The sequence below is a fragment of the Cornus florida genome, unplaced genomic scaffold (assembly GCF_030987335.1).
Source record: "Cornus florida cultivar Cherokee Brave unplaced genomic scaffold, ASM3098733v1 CherokeeBrave_3.0.0_Hap2_Chr06, whole genome shotgun sequence".
In the NCBI taxonomy this organism is placed as follows: Eukaryota; Viridiplantae; Streptophyta; class Magnoliopsida; order Cornales; family Cornaceae; genus Cornus; species Cornus florida.
In genome coordinates this window covers 107,768,292-107,794,788 of record NW_026775576.1, presented here as the reverse complement: position 1 = coordinate 107,794,788, position 26,497 = coordinate 107,768,292, and the positions used below count along the sequence as shown (strand labels likewise).

Sequence of the window (26,497 nt, the reverse complement as noted above, 5' to 3'; positions counted from 1 at the left end):
AAGTATAATTTGCCAAATAAATGTGTTTGATAATAGAGTATTTATTATTATTTTTATAATAAAAATAACAACTAATTGTTTGTCAAAGCAATATTTGAAAAGGAGGACATTCTATTTTTCTCTAATTATACTCCACTTACTTTTTTTCTTTTAAAGAAAATGAGAAGAAGGTCTATAAACTCATTAATGCACCATCCCTTACTTTATAATACCACAACTACTATTTATACAACTTTAACTTCCTTATTTTTCTTTTTACCGTTTTTACTTCTTCTTTATTTATTTATTTATTTATATTTATTTTTTGTATAGGTTATGTCAAAATAGATAATTTATTTTATAGAGATTAAAAAAAAAAAAATTGTCTTATAAAAAGAGATAAATTTTTTTGGATCCTTTTTTTTTTCGTACCCCCTTATGTTTTGGATATTGATAAAAGATATAATTGTTCAATAAATATCTTTTTTGGGGTTTTTTTTTTATTTTTATTTTTTGTCTGGTCAAAAAAGGCAATTTATTCAACAAAAATAATTTTTTTGGTCCTGGAAAAAAAAAATCAAAAAAATTATTTAATAGAGAATTTTTTTTCATTTTTTTTGGTCTTGTCAAAGAGACATAAAACATTAAAGACAAAGCTAAAATCTGAAAGGGTAGTTGTATGATTTGAAAATAATAATCATTTACTTGTAAAGTTAGAGTTAGAATTACCATTTATTTTAAAATGGAGTGCAAAGATAGAAAAGTGGAGTGTTGATATCGCCTCCCTTCGAAAAAATATAATATATATATATTATATATACACACACATGTATTACTTCAGTCCTGTACAAATTTTAATGCATGGAGTTGCTAAGTAGAGAAAATGACCTATTTATGTCCTTTTCAGAAAGCCTTTAACTTTTACGTTATGTTTGGTTGGAGGGAAGGATTGACGGAGATGGATAAAATGAGGGATAAATGAATCTTTTCGTGCTTGGTTAGAGGGAAAGGAAGAGAAGGAGCTTCCTTCATGTTTTTCTATCAGCCCAATTTTGGAGGAAGGGAGGAGAGAGAATGGATAACTACCTACAAATATATAATTTACAATTTTAACCTTCCAAAAAAAATTGAAATGGATATCTACCTTTTATAATTTAATATAATGAGGGTATATTGGTAAAAATAATATAAAAGCTCTTTTTTCCATCTTTCCAACCAAACCAAAAAAAAAAAAGTGTTACACCATTCATCTTTTCTACCATCCATTTTACTCAACCAAACAAAAAACGAGTTAGGGAGACACCTTTCCCTAATGCTCTGTTTGGTAGGATGGAAAAAAATTGGATAGAATAGAGAGAAGAAGAGATGAATGAGTCATCCTAGGGAAGAGATTGTGTTGGTTAGATGGAAGAGAATGAGATAATACCTTATTTTATTTGTTATGAGAAGAGAAGAGAAAGTGTTAATTATAAGGAAAGTTTTGTAAATTAAAAACATTTGTAATAGCATTGTCTTTCTTCCTCCGTGTCTTTCGTCCATATTTGGAGGGAAGAAAATTTATGTAGGAGGAATGATAACTCATCCATCATTTTTTCTCTTTTCCCCCTTATCTCCTCCTTACCAAATAAAGGAAGTTTATGTAACACCCCCACATTTTCCACGCATAAGTTGATCAGGCTTATACACGAAAAACGAGGGATGTCAAAAACAATTGGCAATATACAAGTATGGAATACAAAATGATGGAAATAAAAGAATTTAGACAGGAAAGAAACATTAAATAATACAACATCCATCCATCCTTTATTTAAATACAGTCCTCCATTACAACTTGGAAATCCTATGTCAAGGATCCCTAAATATAAACCTGAGAGTTCGACGTCAAAAGTAAATAAAAAACTGAAATTGAAGTAATACGTAAAACTTCTACCCTGGACTGGATCGTAAGAGTAGATGAGTTCGGATGGTGGTCCCACACTGCTAACCTCAACCTTGAAACGGGTACTGACCGTATCCTGAAATAACAACAATGGTGGGTCAACCCCACGAGCAAGTCCTCTCTACTATGACCCAAATCAGAGAATCAAATAAATTAATCATTATGAATCGGATGAGTACTATATCTGTATACATCCTAAGGGAATTATCCGATGTATAACATGACCTCAACCAGAATAGACGGTGATCACTTAGACTCACACTAGGTGGTTAAGTGTCGCCTTTCCCTACCCGGGAAATCAGCTATTATACATGGTGTACGGTACTGACAACACAGACTATAACGAACTACACAGTGATAACACCTCGCAAAGTACTGATGAATATACTGAGCATATAAATTAGGCAACACATGCCAACAATATTAATAAATATACCGAGTATGTCAATTAGGCAACACATGCCAATAATATTAAACCACATACCCCGACAGCCACACATCTGTCTATCGCAACGAATGCATAAGGTATAAATGAATCTAAACTTATTAGCCAGCTCATATTATTCTATATGGCAACACATCCATATAATATAAATGCGACATAATTAAACAGTCCATTTATTTCCTGAAATGCACACAGCATAATGATCATGGTTTATATATCAATTAACAGTATAAACATCCCATAAGATATCATGGATAATTTATCTGACTACAACCATGGCCTTATTTAATTTATCAGTAATGGTTGATACCATTTAATAAGATAATAACACTATTTATATTTAACAACGTCGTTAAATAAATCACATTAGTATCTGTACTGTGAACGAGCCAATAAATGCTTAGAAAAGATTAATCGGCCATAAGAATAAGTAACGGGTATTAAAATAATAATTTCGTGGCCCGTTAAACCCGTAAATACCAACTCAGTACCTAAAAATCCAAGTTTAAGGTTCTGGAATTTACAAAACAGGCCCTAGGGGTATTCTGGTAATTTCCAGTAGCTGTAGAGACCCCACACGCGCCCTCACGCGCCTCCCAGAGCCTCCCCACGCGCAGCCCAACCTTCCCCACTCTCCCACGCGCCTCCACGCGCGTCTGGCATCAGCCACGCGCTCCCATGCGAGTCTGGAGAGTCCCACGCGCGCGCACGCGCTGCCACGCGCGCACTAATGCATCCTGATGACGCGGCGTGTGCTGGTTGGTCGGTTGTACCATTTCTATGTGGGCGCGCTACACTGGATTGATCCAAGGCTCCTCCTTTAATCCAACGGCTCCTGACTTGCGTGCACCATGCTATTGTGTGCTACGCTACACTGAATCGATCTGTGATTTAAAATCCAATCTAACCGCTACTGATGCGCGCGCATAGTAAGCCTTGTGCGCCGCACCACATGGGATCACTCCGGTCACCTTCCTCGTTGCCGGTGGCCGGAAATCTCGCCGGAGTCTCGCCGGAAATTATAGAAAAATCCCGAAAAATTCTAGAAAATTCTAGAAAAATCCCTAAAGCCTTATTTAATTATTTTTAGCCATTATTAATTTCATAGGACATTAAATAAATATATACCATCCTATATAATTAAAATTTCACAAATTTAATAAACTAAAATTCCTAATTTATTAAACTCCTTACATGGTCTCTATGCTCTAAAATCATATAAATAAACTAAACAATTAATTTATTAATTCAAAGGGGAAAAATAGATAATAACTTGCCTTTTTGGATTTAAAATAAATCCGCCGGTCTGCGCGTAGTCGGGTAAAATCGCCTACACCGGTCCAAGCTTCTTTCTCTTTCTCTTTTCCTTTCACTCTTATAAAATAGCTCACTAGAATTTATACTTTGCTTCTAACTCCCTTTCTTTTCTTCTAAGGTAAGCTAGTTAATTTATATACAAAATATATAATATAAATATTACAAATATCTAATTTTTTTCATCTACTAACCATCTTCTCAACCATAAGGCTTCAATTCCACCCATAAACATTGATGAAATCCTATCCTAATCTCTAATTTCATCATGACATTGGTTTAATACTATTATTATTATTATAACTATTACTATTATTATTACTAATATTATTATTAATAAACTTTTATTATTATTATTATTATTATTATTATTATATTATTATTATTATTATTATTATTATTAAACTAATATAATTATTATTATTGTTATTACAAAATAATATATTATATCATCATAATACTTTATAACACAAATATAATACTCTAATTAACTAATATTGCTTAATTAAACATAATCAACAAATAAAATTAATTATAATAATACATGCACAATTAAATGAATAAATTTACTATTTTAACATACACAATTAATTTACATGCACCATTAAATGAACTTAATATAACAATGTAGCATGCACAATAATAGGTAAAGGAATCCACACATAATTGAATTTAAATAAACTAAACTCTTTAATTAATTATGGGGTATTACAGTTTATTTCTTCATTCATGTCTTTCAGCCATCCATCTTCATTTATGCCTACCAAATGGCTCATAAAGATGCTTCATCCATCCCTCCCCCTCTCTCTTCCATCCATTTTTCCATCCCTCCAACCAAACGAAACATTATTTAACTTTTTCTTGCTTTTTATTTTTAAAAAGTTTGGCAATGAAAATGTGTTTTTGTAATTTTATTTTGTAGTTTTGCTACTTCCAAGACAAGTAGAAATGGTAAATGTTGGAATATGTTTTAAAATTATAAATATTTACTTTTATAAAATCTCCTAGAATGTTTTTAAAATTACTGTTTTATAATTTATTACACAAAGAACAAGTTGTCTTGTTGGTGGATGAAAAATCGAGTTTCATTTTCATCTTTCTTGATCGGTTATATGATCAAATGATCAAAATCATTTGATATCAAGTGAGTGATGAGTTGCTCAGACGGTTACATGATCTTAATCGTCAGATCAAATCTACAAACCGGATTTTTTTTTTTTCATTTTCCTTTTCTTTTCTCTATGTGTTCAAAGTGTTAAATGCAATGTGGGGAATTTATTTTGGGTATCTGGGATGGTTTTTCGTTGTTCTGGGAGTTTTCGACTCCTTGGTTTTCATGTTCAAGCTTGTTCATTTTAGTCAGGTAAATGGACTAAGGATGACGGGCATGTGTATATGATTCCTCGAATAGGTGGTTAAAGATCATGATGTTGTGGAAATGGAAGTTTTAAAAACTTTTAGAGGGTTTTTCAAATAAAGATCTTGATTCATGTGTAGAGACAAGTTTTATGCATGAAGAACATGATGATCCATTTAATTAGAGTTAGAAACTTACATCAAGGTTTGAGTAAACCTCAAATTTCTTCTCTAAAGTAAATGTTCTCACTTATTGTAGATCCCTTTGTAACCTAAACCATCAGCTATAACGCTGAATTAGTCTGCAATTACTGATACAAAGTCAGTAGTATGCACTAAGTCACTTGGAACGGAACTGGTTTCTTACTTACCGAAGCTTGCTATAGAACCTGGCTAATTCGATATCCTCTTGTATGTCAATTTAGCAAACCAATGCCTTAGTTGTAGGAAAATAACCGAACCGAAGGGCAGGTTGAGAGTGTATGCTTTTCTATCCTCCAATAAACAATCCAACACAATTAATCCTCCAATAATAATCTGAATCCTCTGATACTAATAACCATCATGATTACAATTCGGGATTCCATCATGTGGACCCCTAATAAAATTCCAACTCGAAATAACTAAAATGAAGAAATCCAAAAACTAAACATAAAGAAGAATCCTACGTAGAAGAGTGATGAAGACTGTCTTTGCTTAGCACGAACAATCTCTAAGTCTGGAACTGACGAACACCTGAAAAATAATAGTGGGTCAGGCCCACGAACAAGTTCAACTCTACTATAGTCTAAACAGAGACCCGATACACGTATACATCTTAGTCAACTCAACAATAACTACATAGTCCGTATATAAATAGATACACACTAAAAGACTTTCACTGGACTACAGAACGGCCTCAACCTGAATAGTAGGTAACATGCAAAACACACATATAGTGGGCATGAGTACCTAGATTTACTAGGCACACCATTATCCACTATATCTAGCTATGCAATATAAACTCCCTAACCACTAATTCTGAGACTTAAGCTCATATCATGGCACATATGTATACATATATAAATCCATCCTATCGACATAAAAGTAAACTATCCAACCATATTATTTCAATGACATGTCATCTAATTGGTTCTGTGGCCTGACACGAATAGGTAGGACTCAACTTATTAGTTAATCCGTCCCTAATATGCCTCCATATCCTAACAATGGTGCATTAATCCACACAAATAGGTAGGACTTAACTTATTAGTTAATCCATCCCTAATATGCCTCAATATCCTGACAATGGTGTATTACATCCACAATCCAACAATTGATGCAATATATATAAATTCATACATAAAATAATCCATAAATAGCATGGTATAATTCTTACCAATAATTCTTGCATAGATTTAAGCAATAAATAGCATGCAGCTAACTAACATCAAAAGTAATTAACTTACGTCTCAATTAAATTAATTATATACATCCTCCTAGTCATGATTAAAATCATTTAAACACAATTTCAACTGTTAAAACAATTAAATAACTAAAAGCATCCATTAAACCACATAGAAGTTATTTAAAATCCCTTATTGTCCAATCTTTAAGCATAGAAAATATATTATACATTTTGGGACTTTTCCAAGTCCATTAAACCTATTTAAATTAAATAAAATAGATTTAAAACAATTCTGGGCAATTAAAACAAATACCCAGGTCGCAGCCCAACTTAGCATGCTCGGTTGTCAATCGAGTCGGCTCGTTCTCAACCGAGTCGGCTCCTTTACCAATTGAGTTGGCTCAGTTCCAACTGAGTCGGCTCGGTTGCTATTGCATGTCGTCTTCTTCGTCTCCAACAACCTCTGTCTGCTCCGATTTCCTCTGTTAAGGGTCCTAATTGTCTGTACTAAGTCCCAAATGATCCCAAATATTTATTTTAATCCTTTGAGCATTAATTAGACCAATTAAAACAAGTAATCATGCATAAACATTCAAGAATAACAAATATATATCTATGAACATATACACTATGATTTTTTTCTTTTTAAGTATGCATACATAGTCCAATTTACTGTCCAATTAACCTGGAATTATCTTAGGCATGTATAGAATACGAAATCTAAGAGAAAGAGATAGAAGAAGAACTTGCCTTTAAGGATTTTGGATGGAAACCTTAAACCTCATTCTTCCTCTAATTTTTCTAGCGGCCTTGGTTGCTGTCAAACTCTCTGTTGCTCTGTCTCCATCCACGAGCAAGCCTCCCTTCCTTCCTCCTTGGTCCAGCCTTAACCTTTGGCCGCGTTTTCTCTTTCCTCTTTCGATTTTCTCTCTGTTTCTCGCCCCTCGCTATGTCTGCATAATGGGTTTTGCCAACCCTTAGTAAACTAATATACACACACATATATATATGTATATATATATATATATATATACATATATATATATATATATGTATGTATATACTAACTCCTAATCTAACTACAATTCAACTTACCTTAAGGAAATAGAAAATAAAAAGGAAAAGAATTGTAAAATATAAAATAGCTATACATATATATAAATCATTTGTTAAAACTAACGTGACATTACATATATATATATATATATATATATATATATATATATATACACACACACACACACACACACACACACACACATTATATTTAACATATAAATATATATATAAACTGACTATGTATAACTATTATTAGTAATTATTAATGATAATAATGATTATAAAATCCGTATATACATATATACCCAATTATATATATATGTACAACTATCCATGGGTATCCATCCCCATAATACTCCTTTCCAAATAGTCCATGTGACTCACTGGGTTGGTCCATGTAATACCCCTAGTTTTAAAAAGGATAAAATTGGAATTTAATTATTTTTATTTCATTTTTATGTGACTAGTTGCTTGGGTGTTTAATTGTTTTCTTTCATTATTTGATTTAATTGTGTAATTTAATTAGTTATTTGATTTAATTGAATTGGTTTATTTGGTAAGTTGATTTAAATGATGTAGTTTTAATTCTTTGATTTACTATTTTAATTTAATTATTTATTTTCATTTCTTTATTTAAGATTAGGGTTTTATTTGGGACGTCATATAGGTATCTGTTATATATGTATATGATTAGGATTTTATCGGCTGACTCTAGTTTGATTAGGGTTTCTGTCTTAGCTCTAGTTTAATTAGGGTTTTCTAAGTGCCTATATATATATGTGTATGAGTTTTTACTGAGGGTTGGGAGAACCTTATTCACGGCACAGTGGAAATAAAACAGAACAAAGAGAGAGTTGAGAGAACAGAGGAAATCTTAAGAGCTACCAAGGAGAAGAATAGAGAGGATCAAGGGAGGGTTGTGGTGGATTAAGTCAAACCCATAGGAGGCTTGAAGGAAGTTAGCAGTTGCCGAAAACTTAGAGACGACGCCGAGATTTCATTACTGAAATCACAGGCAAGTTCTTTTTTTCCTCCTTCCCTTTGGCTTGTATTCTGTGCACCTAGATAGTCTCTAGGGTTTAATTAATCAGGAACTGGAATTTACATGGTTAATATATGCTATATTGATGGCTGTTCATTGTTGAAATTAAATCTGTTACAATTCGCGCAAGTCTGTTTAGTTTTGTTTTCTTAAAGCATATAAATTCTATTGGAATTTTAGTTACTGTATTTTCTTTCAACAACTGTAAACGAATGATTGGGATGCTACTGGGATTAGATAAGACTCCTAAGTTCAGTAGTGAAGAGGAACAGAGGGGATTGGAATGGAATTGTTATTGCAAAATAGTTTCAATTTTATTCCTAAAGCATGTTTCGTTTCGGTAACAAATTTAGTTTTAATTTGATTTCAACTTTTGTAAACGATTCATGGGAGTGTTACTATGGTGTTATAAGACTCTTAAGATGAGTTTTAGAAATCAATAGAGTGGTAGGGATGGTCCAGAGACAGAGCAAACAGACTGAAACGAAGCACCAGGGACTGAAGGCTCTCAAAGGTGGTGAGAGCCGGCTCCATAGAAGTGGGAGCCGGCTCCCACAACAAGTAGAGCCGGCTCTAAGGAGTCCTAGAGCCGAGTCTAGGCTGAAAAAGAGCTTGCTCCAAAATTTGGAGCAGGCTCCCTTTTTATTTTACGATTTGTTTTAATTTTTTTTTAATTTTCTGCGTACTGTGCTTACTATTGGAGCATGGGTTTTAAATCTGTTGGGTTTGGGGTTCCACAGAGAGTTTAGAAGGCTGAATTTGGGTGTTATTAGGACCTTAAATTGATTAGGGTTTAATTCTAAATTGTCGGGACAAACAGTGTAAAAATTAAGACACTCCCTATGTTGCTAACAATTGGAAGATAAATTAATTGTTGAATTAAATTTCAGCAATTTGATGGAATATAATGTGTTTATAAAACTTGTTTTAGAATGCATTCAAATGCATGATAAGGTCATTTAATTATTAATTTTGATCTATGCATGCTTAGGAGGCTAGTTGCTGAATTATTAAATCGTTTCCTGCAACTATATGGTTAATGCTTGGATTTAAATTGCTGAAATATTAAATAATCTTCTGAAATTGTTTTAGCAATTTATTGAATAATAATAGGATTATTTAATCTATTCACATGCATGATGGAGTCCCTGACATATTAAATTTGGTCTATGCATGCTCTGGATGTTAGTTGTTGATTTATTAAATCGTCTCCTGCAACTATATGGTTAAATGCTTGGATTTAAATTGCTGAAGCTTTAAATATTTTTCTGCAATTATTTGGATGGTGGTTTTTGGGTCTGTAAATTATTGAACTGTTATATATGTTGTAATTTACATGGATATGGAGGATTGTATGTACCGGTATGGGACGGTAACATACTAGGGACGGTTTAGCTCAAAACGCATGAACCTAACCTAATGGATTAATGGAATGGATTGAAAGATATCGAATCCTAATTATGACTAAGTCAGATCAGCTGTAACCAAGTTGGATGACTTCCTGGATTAACGGATGGTAGTTAAGTCATATCAACTGAATAAGTTGAGTGACTAACTAGTTGGTTTATTGTATGTCAGTTTAATAAATAGTTGAACTGCATACCTTGGATTTGGACGGACTTTATATATATGTTTATGGTACCACGAGTTGAGCTTGAGTCTCAGACTCGTTGGTTAGGGTGCGTATATGCAGTGGATGCGTAGCTGGCTATAATAGGTTGAGGTGTACCCTGTTAGGTCTAGGTACTCATGCCCACCTTTGGGTGCGTTTTTGCATGTTGCCTTCTATTCAGGTTGAAACCCCCTACATAGTCCAGTGAATGTCCCTTAGTGTGGATATTTATATATGTATGGACTAGATAGCTATTGCTGAGATGCCTAGGGTGTATCTGCGTATCGGGTCACTGTCTGGATTGCAGTTAGGATAGAACTTGCACGTGGGCCTGACCCACTCTTATTTTTACAGGTGTTCGTCAGTTCCAGGCTTAGAGCTTGATCGTGCTGAGCAGATACAGTTATTCACTCCACCGACGACGTAGGAGTATTTTCTTCTCATTATGATCGTTGGTTGTCTTTGCAGTTGTTCATGTTCAGTATTGGAATATTTTTAGTAGGGGTCCACGAGATGGATTCCCGAGTTGTATTAGAAGTAAAGGAGAAGTTGGTGTATTCAAACTAGTTCTTGCATATAAAGTTTATTCGGAGGTTTTTTTTCCATTAAAGGATTTTCATTTTAGTTCTTTTCAGCAAAATTTTATTTATTCCTGTTTCCTATATTGTATTCTGTGTTCGTTAAATTGCTAATTGATTTGATATCCTTGGGTTATCGGGCGTGGGCCTGGCCAACCCGCATCCGAAAATCCGGGGGTATCACAGTCCATTACTACTATCCATATCCAACTCTATTAAAAATAAAATAAACAGTTAAATCATTTAATTCTAACAATTTATTTCAAATAAATAGAAATCATTTAAGCAAGCAAGTTCAATTAATAAACTAAATAAAACGCCATTTAAACACATAATCTAAAATAAACAAACAATTCAAATAAGCACATAACAATTAGCCACGTAATCAAATAATCAATTAAAATGCAATAAAATAATAAATAAATCTTGAGACTATCCTTTGAAAATTAGGGGTATTACACCTAGCTTCATGAGTTGAGAACACTAACCCTAAAATCTTAGAGAGAGAAAATATTTTATTGTCTTCCAAAAATATTGCAGAAAGGCGTAAACTAAAATATACATGGACCCCGTGTATATATAGGCAAAATAAAAATAATAATTGAAGACAATATATTTTTCTCAATCTCTAAAATTCACGTGATATCTCAAATCTAATGGGCCTCCAATATCAAGTTGGGCTATGAGTGAGAATTTTTTGGGCTTATTATTTTCTTGGTTACAATGAATTAATAATTAACCCGGTCCATTATACCATGGACGCAATTTAATTAATTAATAAATCAATTTCTACTCCACTAAAAAAAATTAATTGAACTCCAATTAAATAATAAATAACCTCTAAGTCAATATTGCATTTTGACCCCTCTATGCATAATTAGTTATCGGATAAATAAAGCTATTAATCTGACTACTAAAATAGTATATTTATTTTGGTACCTTTGATTATATCTGACTTGATCACAATAAAAATTTATTTGACAAAAGTAAATAAATATATAGATATTCATTTTATCTAAAACACATGAAGGCCTTCGAATTTTCATTGTGATCAACCATAATCAATACAAAAATAAATACAAGTAGTAATGATGCAAATGTTGAGAATATAACCCTCTAACTATTAATTACATAATTACCTAAAATGCTGATTTTTGGATTCCGAAGAATCTGCCAAACAAATTAAAGTAATTACTAATTAATAAAAAAGTTTATACTTCTCTCATGTTTAAGAGTCAAATGACATGACAGTGATAGGGAGCAATTGCATACGACAACTCTCGTAATATATCTTAACCTAATGCGGATCCGATTCAAGGCTTAGTTAATTAAGAGTCCTCTATAATTACCAACTATGAGCTATTTATGTTCATGTATTGATCGTCATTACATACATATAAATATCTCTTGCAATCAAGTGGACACTATCAATTTCATAATGAATCGAAATATAATATATTGAATTCACCAATAATGTAAAGCATAAATATTTCAGATATGTTAGGAGCATATGTCACTTTAATCTAAATAGGAATTCACTATGCTAGGGCATGTTATTGGTAATTTCGTTGTTAAGTTGTGAATGCCTGCCTTACAACCACATTGTGATTCTTGAAATTGCTAGCAGTATATACGAACTAGTAAGTAAGAAGCTTGATCCCTGAGGGTTTGAACTTGCCTTCTTAATATCTACTTTTATGATTACGGAGTAGGTTAGTGCACCATCTACCCGGCATAGTTTTGTTCACCCTATCATTTTTTAGGTTTGGAGCTTGCTAAGAGTGGTGCCTAGACATTATTTAGAAGAGAAACATGTTTCATTTTGTAATTTCTTTATCCTCAATGTAATTTGAAATAATGTATCCCTAGAAGATGGACTTAATTGGGCTTTAAAGAACTTGGTTCGTTCTAGCTTTGAGCTCTGTCAGAAATGGCACGTTGTTCACCAGAAAGTTTTTATTCTCGCTGATACTGGAGTTGCAAGCAACATGGTCACCAAAGTGGGTTCACCGTCACTGGAGTTTCAAGCTGATTATAAGCTTGAAGCTCGTTGGTTTGATGAAGGAGGACAGCCCCAATGGGGTATATTTGTAATTAAAAAAAAAAATTTTAAGTTTTAAATTTAATATTAAATAGTAAGGTCAAAATTGTCATTTTATAACCTGGTTAACGAGTCGGATACGGATACTAGGGCAATGTGATGACTTTTTAAAGTGTTGGAATTTTTTGAAATAGATTGAGAGTTTATTATCAAAATTTAAAAGTATTGGAGATGTTATGGAATTAGCCTATTATTAATGAAAACGATGGGCCGGATACTACGTGGTAGTAGTCAGTATTAAAACGAGGCAATAAGAAGGAAATCGCCGCATATCCCGCATCTCTTCACTCGGAAAATCACCTCTAGTGAAATAGTAACCCATTTGCTCCATTTTGGAATAAGTGGAGGAGAATTGGTCACATCAATTAAAAATACTGAGTAACTAAATTTTCATCACCCTTGTTTTTCATATATAAAACCTTTAAATATTGTATTCCATATATATAAACGCATTTAAATATTATATCCAAAATACGCCATCTTCTTCTAAAATACGTCGTCTTCTTCCTTTCTCCCTCGAAAAGCTTCATCAGCTTCCATTAATGGACTCTCCAAGGACTTACAACAACTTTTGAACTTTAAAATTTCACTTTAAAACCCAAATACACTCCAAAAACCCATGTAATTATGCGCCGTAGTCTTCCTTTTTCTCTCTAAAAGCTTCATCAGCTTCCATTAATGGACTTTCCAAGGACTCACAGTAACTTTTGAACTTCAAAGCTTCACTTCCAAACCCAAACACACTCCAAAAACCCATGTAATTTCACTGGGTTATTATGCAGAAACTCCAGAGTATCATCCATAGATATAAGCTTTGTTTAACTAAATCTCGATTTTGGGTCTGTTTTTTCTTATCTGATTAAAGAACACAAACATGACTGGTTCACACTCCCGTTAGTAGAATTTTGTTGGGATTTTACGTATAACATAAGCATGAAATATAGTTAGTACTGCTTGGGATACAAAATACGTATTGCTTGGGATGTTAAGTATGATTATGTTGGGATGTTACGTACAACTTATACTAACTTAAATTATAAATTGTTGGGATGCTATGTACGTATTACTTGGGATGTTAAGTAGGATTATGTTGAGATGTTACGTACAAATTATACTGAGTTAAATTATAAACTGTTGGGATGTTATGTACAAATAATCTATTAGGATTATGTTGGAATGTTTCGTACAACTTATATTGACTTAAATTACAAACTATTTAAGATGTTATGCAGTACACAAATAATTAAACAAAAAAACCATGCTAGTCCAGATGTTGCTTTATTCCAATATTGCTATGTTTATTTGGAATAAAATGACCTAGTATACGAAGAAAGGAAAGTAAAAATTTATAGAAACAAATGAATGGAGAAATAGATATGAGAAATTTATGAAAACGAAGGAATTGAGAAATAGATGTATGATTTGTTTGTGATTCGTTTTGGAAACAAATTAAAGAGAATTATCGAGATTTGAAAGAAGAAGAAGATAATAAGTAAAAAATGATCTCTTTCTCTCTCCAACTTTCTCTCTCTCTCTAAAACATTTGGGCAAATCTAAGCAACTGGCGGGATTTGGGTTGATTGATATTTTTTGTGAAAATTAACAAAAGACTCACAACAAACAATATTTTGGAAAGAAATCAAAATTTGGGTTGCTGAAATAGCGAGATTTTGGAAAGAAATCAAAATCAATATTTTGGGAGAGAAGAAAATGGCGGGATTTGAGTTGCTGAAAATAAGGGAGCGAAGAAGAAATAGTATTTATGAACAATGTACACACACATATATATATATACATATATATATGAAAATTGTATATAAAACAAATAAATATGTTTACCCATCTTAATAACTACCTGTTCATTAACAAAAATGAAAGAAGTATGCTTACTATAGGACTAGAGGTTATCCTGGTCCTTTTCACTCTTCCACAATCACAATTGGACAAAATGTTCGGTGGGTGAGAGAATAGTCTTAGGCTTATCTTACTTGCACTATACACACCAACCAACCATTTGTTAAACAATTAAACAAATAGTTATGCACACCACACCAATTGATGAAACTCCAACTTCGTATTTACCGAGAATATTTATGTACTAGTATTACAACAATGCAGTTAACAATGAAGTAGTAGTATTAGCTGCATGTTTTTTCAAACTTCCACTGAAATCATTAATCTAGTACAAGAATGTCTGTATGGATATAGCGATTACCAAGAAAAATGAAATGAAAAAAGATAATTATAATATAATAATAAACAGCGACAAAACTTGAGAAGAATGCCAATTAGTTCACTAGCATCCAATTGTAAGCTTCATTTCTCTTTCAATTTCTTAGTTATGGCAAAGACAGCCCCGGCCACAGCGACGATGATCCCAGAAACAATAATGGCAGACTTGAGCGTTTGCAGCACATCCTTCTTTTCCCTCTCTTTCTTTTTCGCCGCTTCACTTTGCTCCTTCAAGTTCAGTTAAACATTTTTATCATTATCAGAAAAACACCAAATTGTGAATTAGCATATAGCATAACATGTTTTTTTTAGACTATTGCATCATCGTTCACATCATCGTCAACAATTTGAGAATTATGGTTCATTGTAGTGTTTTATGCAAGGTGTATCTTCGACATCGGGTTAACCCATAATTATTTTTCTTGCATTAGTAAGGCATCGTTTTTCTGTTGACTACAATTATTATCCTTTAGAGAGTTGAGAGTGACGGAAATTAATTGCTTTTCAAATTTTTAGATGCCATTAGGAAATATATTGAACATAGTAGTTCATTGACTAATGTTAAGTGAAATTTCATATATATATATATATTTTCTGGTATTGTTGAGCTGTGGCTCAAATTTTATTTGTCTGATTCAGTTTTGAAAAGTTTATGATCTGTTTTTGGTTTTATAGGTATTGAATACGCATTATTGTCTCTATTGTAACTCGGTATAGAAAGGTGTCAAGGTTTTTATTGTGCACAAATAACAGTGAGAGAAAGACTTGTAATTTCCGTTTTTCTCCTGATCATTTCTTCAACGTAACGCAAGTTCTAAGTTAGATTTTTTTTTTTTGTTTTGTTTTATGTGGTGTGTGATTTTTCTTTCATGTCACTTCTTGATTATATTTGTGCTTTGCTGGTATTTGCCATAATAAGTATCACGATAAATCTCCACCCTTTAGGTAGGAGTGTTCTCCGGGAGTACTCCTCCTCAATGCACACATAATCCTGTGAAAGCTGGCATCAAGGAAAGGAAGACGGACCATTTGCCGCCCCTTCCGAAAAGAATGGTCCTAGACCAACCGTTTATAACCCCTAGGGAATTTAACCATCGGCTAGTTGTTCAATAAAAAAGTTTTTTGTTTTTTTGTTTTTTTGTTTTTTTTTTTTTTCCAGTAATATGAAGAAGTAAAACGTTTACCAAAATGTACCTTAATCTCGTTTGAGGTTGCCACTTGGGACGAAATGGGATCAAACTCAAAATCCTTGTTCCGGTCAGGATTCAAATCTTTATCTACGTCGGCAGCCGGAGATGTCTGATCAGAGCCGTCTGCAATTCCATTTGCTTCCTCCGTGCTTGCCATTTCCTCGAACAGAAAAGCTTTGCCTTCACGTATTGTTTTTTGCAGAGGTAGAGAGTAAAGATGGGGCTTTCAAAATCGTGTACAAATAATACTTCACCTATACGTGTGACGTGTCAGTATCCCTAAAAGGTTACTATTTGGACGAAAAAATAGGGCTCTCAGAGGCTCCCCATTTCTTGCTTTCAACTGCCCGCAAAAACTGTTGGAATTAATTAACCATGTCCAAATACTAAAATTACACTCCACCAGTCACCTCACAACAAGCCACATCTGCCATAGTGCCGTTAGTTTTTCCATCATTTACTTGTTACCGGACGTCCACAAATTTCTTGTCAAAGGGCGGTTGTCCTCGCCTACTTCATTTGATTAGGAGAATGTAGAAGAAAATGAGACCTTGCCATCTAAGCAGAGAAATGAAATGGTGAGTATTTTAAATTAGGCCAAATTAGTACTTGTGCACTTAGAGGTCACTAGCTAGTGTTTGTCCATCTATTTAGGATACTGGAAGGATGATCGAAGTACAATGGCTATATATGGAAGTGAAGACTGATTTCAATTTTAAACTCCAACTAGAATTTCTCATGTTTAATAACCTGAACATTTACTACTGTATTGTCATATAAGAGACATAAAGCATAGGACACACTAACAACAACCTATTCATAAAATTTGCATGGTTAAGTATGGATGTCAAATAAAAACAGGGAGGAACTTCCTCCCACCCCAGCTAAAAGAATGAAAGAACTAGAAACATAAGATTGAAGTTAATAACAAGCATAAGATTTGAATTCAGATCTGGTAACCGTTGACCTATGAGTTCCCACAGCTGTATGACCTGTGTCCATTGAAGTTAATTTCTCAATTCCTGGCCCCAAAACCACGAGGACTTGGCCTTCCCGATGCCGAGTCTGCAAACTGCCTCCTTGATTCTGATCTTCTCTTCCTCCTTGCAGTACCTGGAGGAGCCTGAGGTAGGGAGGAAAAATCATTTTACTTTGTCAGCCCAAACTGATGTAGCAGAGAAGAAGACAAGAGGAGAAGATCAGGTAGAAGAAGAAGAGGAATTAGGAGAGAATTCTCAATCTCAATAATCAATAATAATCAAAATCTGTCCGACTCATATATCAAGCGAACAAACATTAAAATACTATAGGCACTGAAATAAACTCTAATCAAACACTACTACCAAATAAACCTTAAAATTTGAAAATACGAATATAATTGCAAATTTTAATGTTCCAATATATATGTTTAACACTAACTTCATCAAAATTTCTAATTTTATCTTTCTCTTTCCTTTCTCCAAAAGTAAAAGTGAATCAATTACGTGCGGCTCATGCTTTCGGGTGGCATATCTTTCTCCATCACCAAGTTACTTCCATAATACCGTAAAGATAGCAAACCCAGGTCAGCAAATCAAAAATATAAAGTTTGAAGTTACTCCAATTTACTCCTGTAAAACCGTAAAGATAGCAAACCCAGGTTGGCATATCAGAAATAGCATTAAAGTTTGAAATTGCTCCAAGTTAGTCCTATAAAAACTGTAAAGATAGCAAACCCAGGTCAGCAAGTCAGAAATAGCATTTAAGTTTGACGTTACTCCCATAAAACCATAAAGACAACAAAACCAGTTCAGCAAATCAGAAATATGAAGTTCGAAAGTTCCAGAATTGCAATCCAAAACAAAGAGATAACTCGGGGACATACGACAAACTTCCATAAGTTATTTGTGTCAATTCCATTTCCATTGCCTCCAAAAGTAATTTACCCGCAGTAGTAGAATGGCTAAATCAGTTTCCATAAATCGAACAATTTTTAAAGATCTGTTTTTTTTTTTGGTTTTTTTTTTGAAGAGTTATCCTTGTAACAAGAGTGAAATGGTGTGGAGTTGACCTGAAACACCTTATTAGCTGATAAGGGATGTGGGTACAAACTATGGAAATGGCATAAAAAAAGGATACTTTTATCCCCCCTCCAGTGCCTCCACCCCTATAGGAGGAACAGGGGCCATAAAAGAGAAATTAAAATATTCATTTTTGAAGGCAACAGTTCAGAGGTTGAATTCCTACCATCATCTTTTTCCGCCTCATTTAAATAGTGATTTAGAAAAACAGGGAAAGAATTGGTGAAATATATTTCTTATTTTAGACAATGCACGACACAACAGAAACGAGGGAGTGCCTAAAAATGATTCCCCCATACCTGAAGGAATCATTGAACTTGGTACCACGTAAAAAACCTTCACTGAACACATTTATTGAGATAGATGTTTTATTCCCTTAAATTTGACTCCAATCATCCTTGCGACAAATAAATGAATGTCGGAATTGGACGCAAAAATGCATATTCATGAACTTTGCTAAATACGTATAGAGTGGCACCTATACATGCAATGAGAACATAAAGCATAGGAAGGCACCTTTTGTTCAGATTTAAGTGCCTCCTCAAGATTGTTCAGTGCAGGAATTGATCCACCTTCCATTACACCCATTAGATTCTTCATACGAATGCGCATTTGAAAAAGTTGAGCGACAAGTTGACTCACCTAATTGGTGTGATAAAAATAAATATCATTGGAAAAATATAAGAAAATATCGACTTGTCATGCTAAAAAAGGAGAAAGAAATAACATTTACAATACCAATCTATAAGTTCTATAACTTTAAATCACCATTCACCCCCTAACCTACATACCTGCTGCTCTGTTTTCCCAGACTCTTGGGCAACTCGCTTCCTCCTGGCAGGGGATTCTGCCAAGAGTTCAGGTTTTTCCCTTTCCTCTGTAAGCAAACAAGTGAATCAGAAGCATTTCACATGGAACAGTATTAATGTTGACGAAAAAAAACACCAAAACATAAAAGAAAGATAATTGAATTAAATAAAAACAAGTACGACTGCAAATAAATCGAGTTGGTCATGAACAGGTCGGGCTTGGCTCATTCAAAGCTCAGCTCCAGCGCGTCCGTTAAGCGAATGAGCTGAGCTTGAGCCAGATTTCTAAGTTCGTTTAACAAACGAGCAGATCAGAACATCATTAGCAGCCCTAAAAACAAGTGTTGCTCACATTTCGGATAGAGAAAACTCATCAGTCATCTCAGTTTGAGAACAACCCTCATAACTACACCCAGAGCTAGTCTTTATTTAATCAGATAGTGTTCACGACAAAAGATACAGATATAGAAAATGCAGCTTAAATGTGGATATTCAAGAAAAGTAAAAACAAAAGCATATTAAAATTTCATCAGAAGCACCAGAGGAAGGTTCAAAAGCCAACCAAATGTAGTTTAAAGCTGGAAAATATAATAAATACACATCTTTGAAGAGCAGAGGCATTTACAATGCTGCTCTAGTTTAGCACATTCAAGGGGTACAAAATTGCATAATTTGGCAAGAACCTAAACACGAAAAATAAAATTGGGAGGAAAAGTGCAAAGAAAGAGTGATTATAAGCAGAAATTAAACAGCAACCATCTTTTTACAATGACATGCATTGAAAACAAGGTATTATAGCTACATGTTATCTGATAGGATCCTTAATAGAGAACCTTAATATGGATGACCCGAGGCACAGGAAAGATGATATAGAAGGACTACTGCCATTTATGTGATATCTCATGTTCAGATTCATCACCTTTTCCTGACATCAATCATAATATTAACCTGCAGTCAAAAGGCCCCTCGGGTAGATACTAATGATGTTATCTTAGACACCCCTACTAAATTGCTCCATGGGATTACCCCCTGTTCTTTTCCTTGTCTGCCAGCTTCTGCTAGCCATTTCGTACAAAGGAAGAACATAGGATATGTAACTTTCACGGTACATAAAAGTTTAACAAGCATACTGTTAGCAGATCTGATAGCCACGATTTATGGAATGACTTACCATATTAGCAGAGATTTGATAGCCACGAATCATGGCATAGAATATGTTGTGATTTGATTTAGATTTGATTTAATTTCCTTTCTTGTAATATAAGCATGTGCTCTTTTTATCTATAAATACTAGAGATGTGAATGAGTGAATTATCTCATTCAAGCCTTTACATAATTCTCTCATTTCTCTTCTCCTTCTTCTATATTGTATTTCTACTCGTACATACAGCAATGTGGTTCTCTCTCTATGTCCCTTTCTACTGGTGGATTTATGAATTTTCTAAGGTATCTTCCTGCTCTTCATTTCTTATCTTTTACTTCCTCCAAATAACCATAACCATCTCCATCTCCATTTCATCTCTTCAGTGTCATTTCCCTTTCCTTATTCCTCAAAGTTGCCATTGTCTGCTTTTGCCTTGACTTTGGTCTCTTCTTCACCTCTCATCTTTATAGTACTCTCTTTTCTTAACCCTTTCCATTTTCTATTCTAAACAACTTCTGCCCAATTCCTTTCTCTCTGAATAAAACCTTGTAGTTTGTTGTTGTGCCCATGCACAATGACATTGTATATATGCTTCTCTTTCAGATTGAAAACAAAACAAACTTTGATCCCATGGATTGGTTCTGTGCCTCATCATGGCATAATTTTCACATTGGAGTTTTCAACTAATCTGCTACAAACTCGAGAAAATGTGGCTACCCAAGTTTTGGCTTAGGTTCAAATTGGAAACAGAGAAATGAACCCAAATTAGAACAAAAAGACCATCACAATAGCCAAACATTTAAACAGCAGGGCATATCAGAAAATTATTTGACATTTACTTCACTGCACCTACTTTTTGTTTTCCCTCCCATATATCCTGTTATTATCCCTGTTTTTTTTTTTTTTTTCAGAGCGTTACTGTCTAGCTTTCTGTTTCATTATTTATTATCATTCCATCTGTTTCCCTTCTTTTCTCAGTTCTTTCTCCATACTGTCTTCTGGTTTTTTTTTTTATTTTTCTGTTTAATTTTTTCCCTTTCTTTCTTTTTTTTTTCCCCTCCTAATTTTACCCTTTTCTCATATCATCCTTTGCAAGATGTATTGCCTTTTCTTACCTCTTTTATCATGTGTAATAATCAGGAAATCAAAAAAGAAGGAGAAAAAGAATAATAATAACCATGAAATGATTAAAAAGCCTAATTCTAATCCCAGCTGCTAGTATCACAGGTCCTAAATGCTCAGTAGCCAGATTCATTGGTGTAAACAATGCAGTATTGCACCCAACCAGTACATAATGCACCTTCTTCACATGGACTTTTGAAGTTTACACTGATAGTGAATATATGTAAAATGTAAATATGTAAGTCAACAATGGGTTCTGAAACTAGAAAATACAAAACAAGCAAAAAGGAAGTTTCATAAAGTACAAAGAAATAGTAGCAATAGCAGTGGAAAGCATGCTGGCCAAATTATTTCAATTCCAATAAAGGAGGCAGCATATGCCTAGGGGGGTGCAGCTGCCCCCTGTGAATTTTCTTTCTTTCTTACATTATGTATATTTGTAAAATTTTACAATGCACCCCCCCCCCCCCCCCCCTCGATTTGCAAAATTATTAATCTGTACCCCACCTTTTTACTTTGCCAAAACCCAAAACTATCAAACTGTTCCCCCCTCTCTCTTAGATGATCGCTGGCTTAAATATACAATTCTTGACCTGATTGTTTTCAGTAATGTGATTGTAAAATATATGGTTTTGATATTTCAGTAATCTTGATACTTCATATTCTTTAATTTCCTTCATTTTCTAAGGAACTTGGGTATAAATGGGGTCCAGCTTTGTTTGAATTACAAGATGGGTTTGGTATTTCTGTAAAGTTCCTTTATTACATATTGTGGATCAGTAATTTTGATGTTTTGGCCCATGGGGGGAGGGTAGCGACATCCATTCTCCGTTTATTGTTTTGATTTGTTGATCTGCTCTTTCTTCTGTGAGTTTAATTAGTATTTAATACATGTTCTTCCTTTCTTCACTATTGTGGGCTGAAAGAGCAACACGACATTTAAGTCTGGATCTTCAAAATCTGGCGATAAAGGCCTCAACCATCTCACTAGGTAATTGGCTGAGTCTAGAAAGATCAGCCAATGTGGATTCTGATTCTGTTCGATAAAATTGAGTATGAAACAATTCTTCCTTTTCACAACTTGAGGTTCCTAGGCCAGACCCTCCAATGATCTTTCCTTTCAAGGATGTACGTTGGCTGTAAAGCACAAGACGGGATCACAAAGTAGACTAAATAGCGTGTGTGCTGCCCTTTCAATCCTTAGACTGTGGTCTGAGCCTTTCACGACAAAGGGATATTCAATCAAAACCAGAGTGAAGATACAGATTAAGAGAAAATGAAAGTCGAGATAAAGAGATATAGACTAATGAGTCAAAGGCAGGCTAAGATCCTATCTTTTCTGAAATGGTTGGAAGACAGTTCTCGCTTAGATTACTGATTTTCTATGGGGTCTGGGCTTTGTTTGAATTACAAGATGGGTTTGGTATTTCTGTAAAGTTCCTTTATTACGTATTGTGGATAAGTAATTTTGATATTTTGGCCCTTGGGGGGAGGGTAGCGACATCCATCCTCGGTTTATTGTTTTTATTTGTTGATCTGCTCTGTCTTCTGTGAGTTTAATTAGTCTTTAATACTTATTATTCCTTTCTTCACCATTGTGGGCTCAAAGAGTAACATGACATTGTAAGTCTGGCTCTTCTAAATCTGGCAATAAAGGCCTCAACCATCTCACTAGGTAATTGGCTAAGTCTAGAAAGATCAGCCAATGCGGACTCTGATTCTGTTCGATAAAACTGAATATGAAATGTCGCGTTGCCCTTTCATTCTAATGCAATCAGCTTATGAAAGAGAGAATTAAATCACTAAGAAGGGAAAACAGAGAGCAAGGTTAAGCTAACGAATAGCTTAAACACCCACAACTCAATCCCAAAGAAAGGGAGAGATAAAAAGCTGCTCTAGCAAGCTGATATTATTGATAATTCGTAAAAGGCTGCTCATTACAACCTGGAACAACCCTTTTATAAGCCACAAGGGATGCCCAAGCAAAGATATAATCCTAGCCCTTCAAATAAATGTAATATAAAGGCTAGTATTCTCTCCAGCAAAATAAAGAGCTAAAAATTACAAGACAGACCTTAAACAGTCACATGACTCACTTAAAAGGCACATGACTTATAAAATAAAACCAAATGACAATAATATCCTAAGCATGAAATAAAACAGATTAAAGACTTATAAATGACTCGAGGCTAAAAACAATAACATAATCGGACTCATCATCGGTTGCCCTATTCATGGAAATTTAGTCTATTTATGAAAACTCAGTCGTGTCTTCTTAGAGTGTTCAACTATTTGAAAATAGTATTCTTCCACTTGCTCTACATCAGACCCTCCAGGTGAGAGAAAATTCGACCTCGAGTTAGCATCATCCTCGCTCGAAGAGTCACCTTGATAAGCAATCAAATGACGAACATTGAACACATCGGATGTCTTGATGTGGTTGGGAAGCTTCAACCTGTATGCATTGTCGTTAATCCTTTCAAGTACTTCACACGGTCCAATCTTCCTTGCACTCAGCTTGTTGTACTCGCCAGCCGAATATCGATCTATGGTCAAAACAGCCCATACATAATCTCCCACATCAAAGATCACACTTCTTTTTTTTTCTTTCCCCTAAATGAAAGGAGTTTATATATAAAACAAAGTAGTGCATAGAAACATATGAGGACATGCCCTCATAAGGGAAACAAACCAAGTCCTAAAAAAAGGGCAAAAACAACATAGACTAAAAGCAACAGAAAATTACAAAATGTCCTGCAGGTTAACCCCCAACACATCAAGAACCTCCCATAGTATACTTTTAGCTAGCTCCTTAGCCATTCTTTCTTGCTTATCACACTTCTTCTACCCTTGTTGACATGTTCTTTATACATCAAAGACTTTGTTATGAATTTCTTTGATTTGGTCTATCAATTCTTCAGCTTTTGTACTCACAAGACCCATTATTGGAAGTGGAACCAGATCTAAAACACCGTTCAGATTCTGGCCATAAACAATCTCAAAAGGACTCATCTTAGTTGTTCGATTTTTGGACCTGTCAAAAGCAAATTCTGCATGAGAAAGAACTTGATCCCACTGTTTCAAATTATTCCCAACGTGCCTTCAAATCAGATTTCCCAAACTTCTGTTAACTTCGGTTAGGATGATAGGCTCACCTAAAGTTCAAATCAGACCCCAATTTCTTCCAAAGAGTCCTCCAAAAATGGCTGATGGACTTTGGTACACCATGTAAACGAACAATTTCTTTGGAGTACAAATTAGCAATTTGAGAAGCATCCATAGTTTCCTGCATGGTATGAAATGTGCCATTTTAGAAAATCTATCAACAACAACAAAGACAGAATCCATACCCCATTGTGTTTGAGGAAGTCCCAGCACAAAATCCATACTAATATCTGTCCATGGAGAAGTCGGAACAGGCAGAGGCATATATAAACCAGCATTAGTTGCTCCACCTTTGTTACTTTGGAAAAGAGGTTTTTTTTTTGCATCAACCGAGGCATAAGTTTTATCTCTGCCAAAGTGTCCCTCATTATGTAACTGAAGAAGGATTTTCTCTCTTAAGGGACAATTAGAAATGCACAATTTTGCTCCTTTAAAGAGAAAACCAGATTGCAAGCAGTAGTCAATCCTCTTACTTCCCACTGCCTCTTCGGGAATCCTTCTAAAGAATGAATCAACAACATACAAATCCTTGAAAGTGTCAAGACCCACAACCTGAACTTACATAGTGAATAGTAAATGAGATCTTCGACTTAAAGCATCAGCCACCTTATTCTGGACACCTGACTTATGCTTCAAAGTGAAAGTAAATTGCTGCAAGTATGTGGCGCATTTGCCATGCCGACATTTCAACGTATGCTGCCCATTTATGTACTTCAAGGCCTCATGGTCAAAATACAATACAAACTCCTTTTGAATCAAATAATGCTCCCAATGGTGTAGTGTCTGTACAATAGTATAGAATTCCATATCATAAGTAGAATAATTCACCCTTGCACCACTTAACTTCTCGCTAAAGAATGCCACAGGTCTTCCTTCTTGGCTAAGCACTGCTCCTATGCCGACCCTAGAAGCATCACAGTGAACTTCAAAGACTTTGTTAAAATCTAGTAAAATAAGGATAGGCGCTTCAGAAAGATTTTTCTTAAGTAGTTGAAAACTTTCTTCCGCTTCAGCGGTCCACTTAAATGGTCCTTTCTTCATGCAACTCGTAATTGGTGCTGCAAGTGAGCTGAAATCCCTGATGACACGACGATAGAATGAGGCTAACCCATGAAAACTACGAACTTCATAGACATTTTCTGGACTTGGCCACTCAATGATAGCTTGCACTTTGGACTGGTCCACTTGAATTCCTTCTGAGGAGACTTCATATCCCAAAAACAGCACTTGATCTGTCATAAAGCTGCACTTCTTCAAGTTAATGAATAATTTTTCCTCCCTTAAAGTAGTCAAGAGAGCTTGTAGATGTTCAAGATGTTTCTTTTCGGAAGTTCTATACACAAGAATATCATCAAAATATACCACAACAAACTTCCCAATATAAGGTTTCAGCACACGATTCATCACTCGCATAAAAGTGCTTGGTGCATTTGACAAACCAAACGACATAACCAACCATTCATAGAGCCCTTCACGAGTTTTGAAAGTTGTCTTCCATTCATCTCCAGGGCGAATTCAAATATGGTGGTATCTACTTTTGAGATTAATCTTTGAGTACACTTTGGCTCCTGAAAGATGATCTAGCACGTGTTTTAGCCGAGGGATAGGAAATCTGTATTTCATAGTAATTTTGTTGATGGCTCTACTATCAGTACACATTCTCCAACTCCCATCTTTCTTTGGTACCAATAAAGCTAGTATAACACATGGACTCATACTTTCATGCACATAACCCATCTCCAATAACTCTGAAACCTTCATATTAAGCTCATCATGCTCTTTAGGACTCATTCGGTAATGAGGCTTATTAAGTAAAGTAGCTCGGGGCACTAGGTCAATGTGGTGTTGGATGTCCCTTATGGGAGGTAATCCATGGGATAAATTTTGTGACATAACATCAGCAAACTCCTCTCAAAGTGGATGAACAATGGTCAGACAATTTGTCCTTGCAAGCTTCTCTTTA

At 34.5% G+C, this 26,497-nt stretch overlaps 2 protein-coding genes across 3 annotated transcripts in view; both read right to left on the bottom strand.

Annotated features, from left to right (window-relative positions):
• Nucleotides 1–14,882: 14,882 nt before the first annotated feature.
• Nucleotides 14,883–16,905, bottom strand: LOC132313781 (uncharacterized). The gene is made up of 2 exons (XM_059812724.1): nt 16,239–16,905; nt 14,883–15,272 (listed from the first exon to the last, which is right to left on the bottom strand). The coding sequence occupies exons 1-2, from the start codon at nt 16,389–16,391 to the stop codon at nt 15,129–15,131; spliced, it is 297 nt and encodes a 98-aa protein (XP_059668707.1). The 5' UTR covers nt 16,392–16,905; the 3' UTR covers nt 14,883–15,128.
• A 124-nt stretch (nt 16,906–17,029) lies between these two features.
• The window catches only part of LOC132313780 (signal recognition particle subunit SRP54, chloroplastic), a 60,531-nt gene continuing 51,063 nt past the window's right edge, over nt 17,030–26,497 (bottom strand). Inside the window, exons 13-15 of one of the 2 annotated variants that reach the window (XM_059812721.1) lie at nt 19,086–19,171; nt 18,811–18,936; nt 17,030–17,357 (exon numbers count right to left, since the gene is read on the bottom strand). In XM_059812721.1, the coding sequence (XP_059668704.1) occupies nt 17,250–17,357; nt 18,811–18,936; nt 19,086–19,171 (320 nt within the window). In that variant the 3' untranslated portion in view covers nt 17,030–17,249. Of the gene's footprint in view, nt 17,358–18,810; nt 18,937–19,085; nt 19,172–20,435; nt 20,648–26,497 lie in introns of those variants that run through there. The other variant, XM_059812722.1, reaches the window with a different exon arrangement.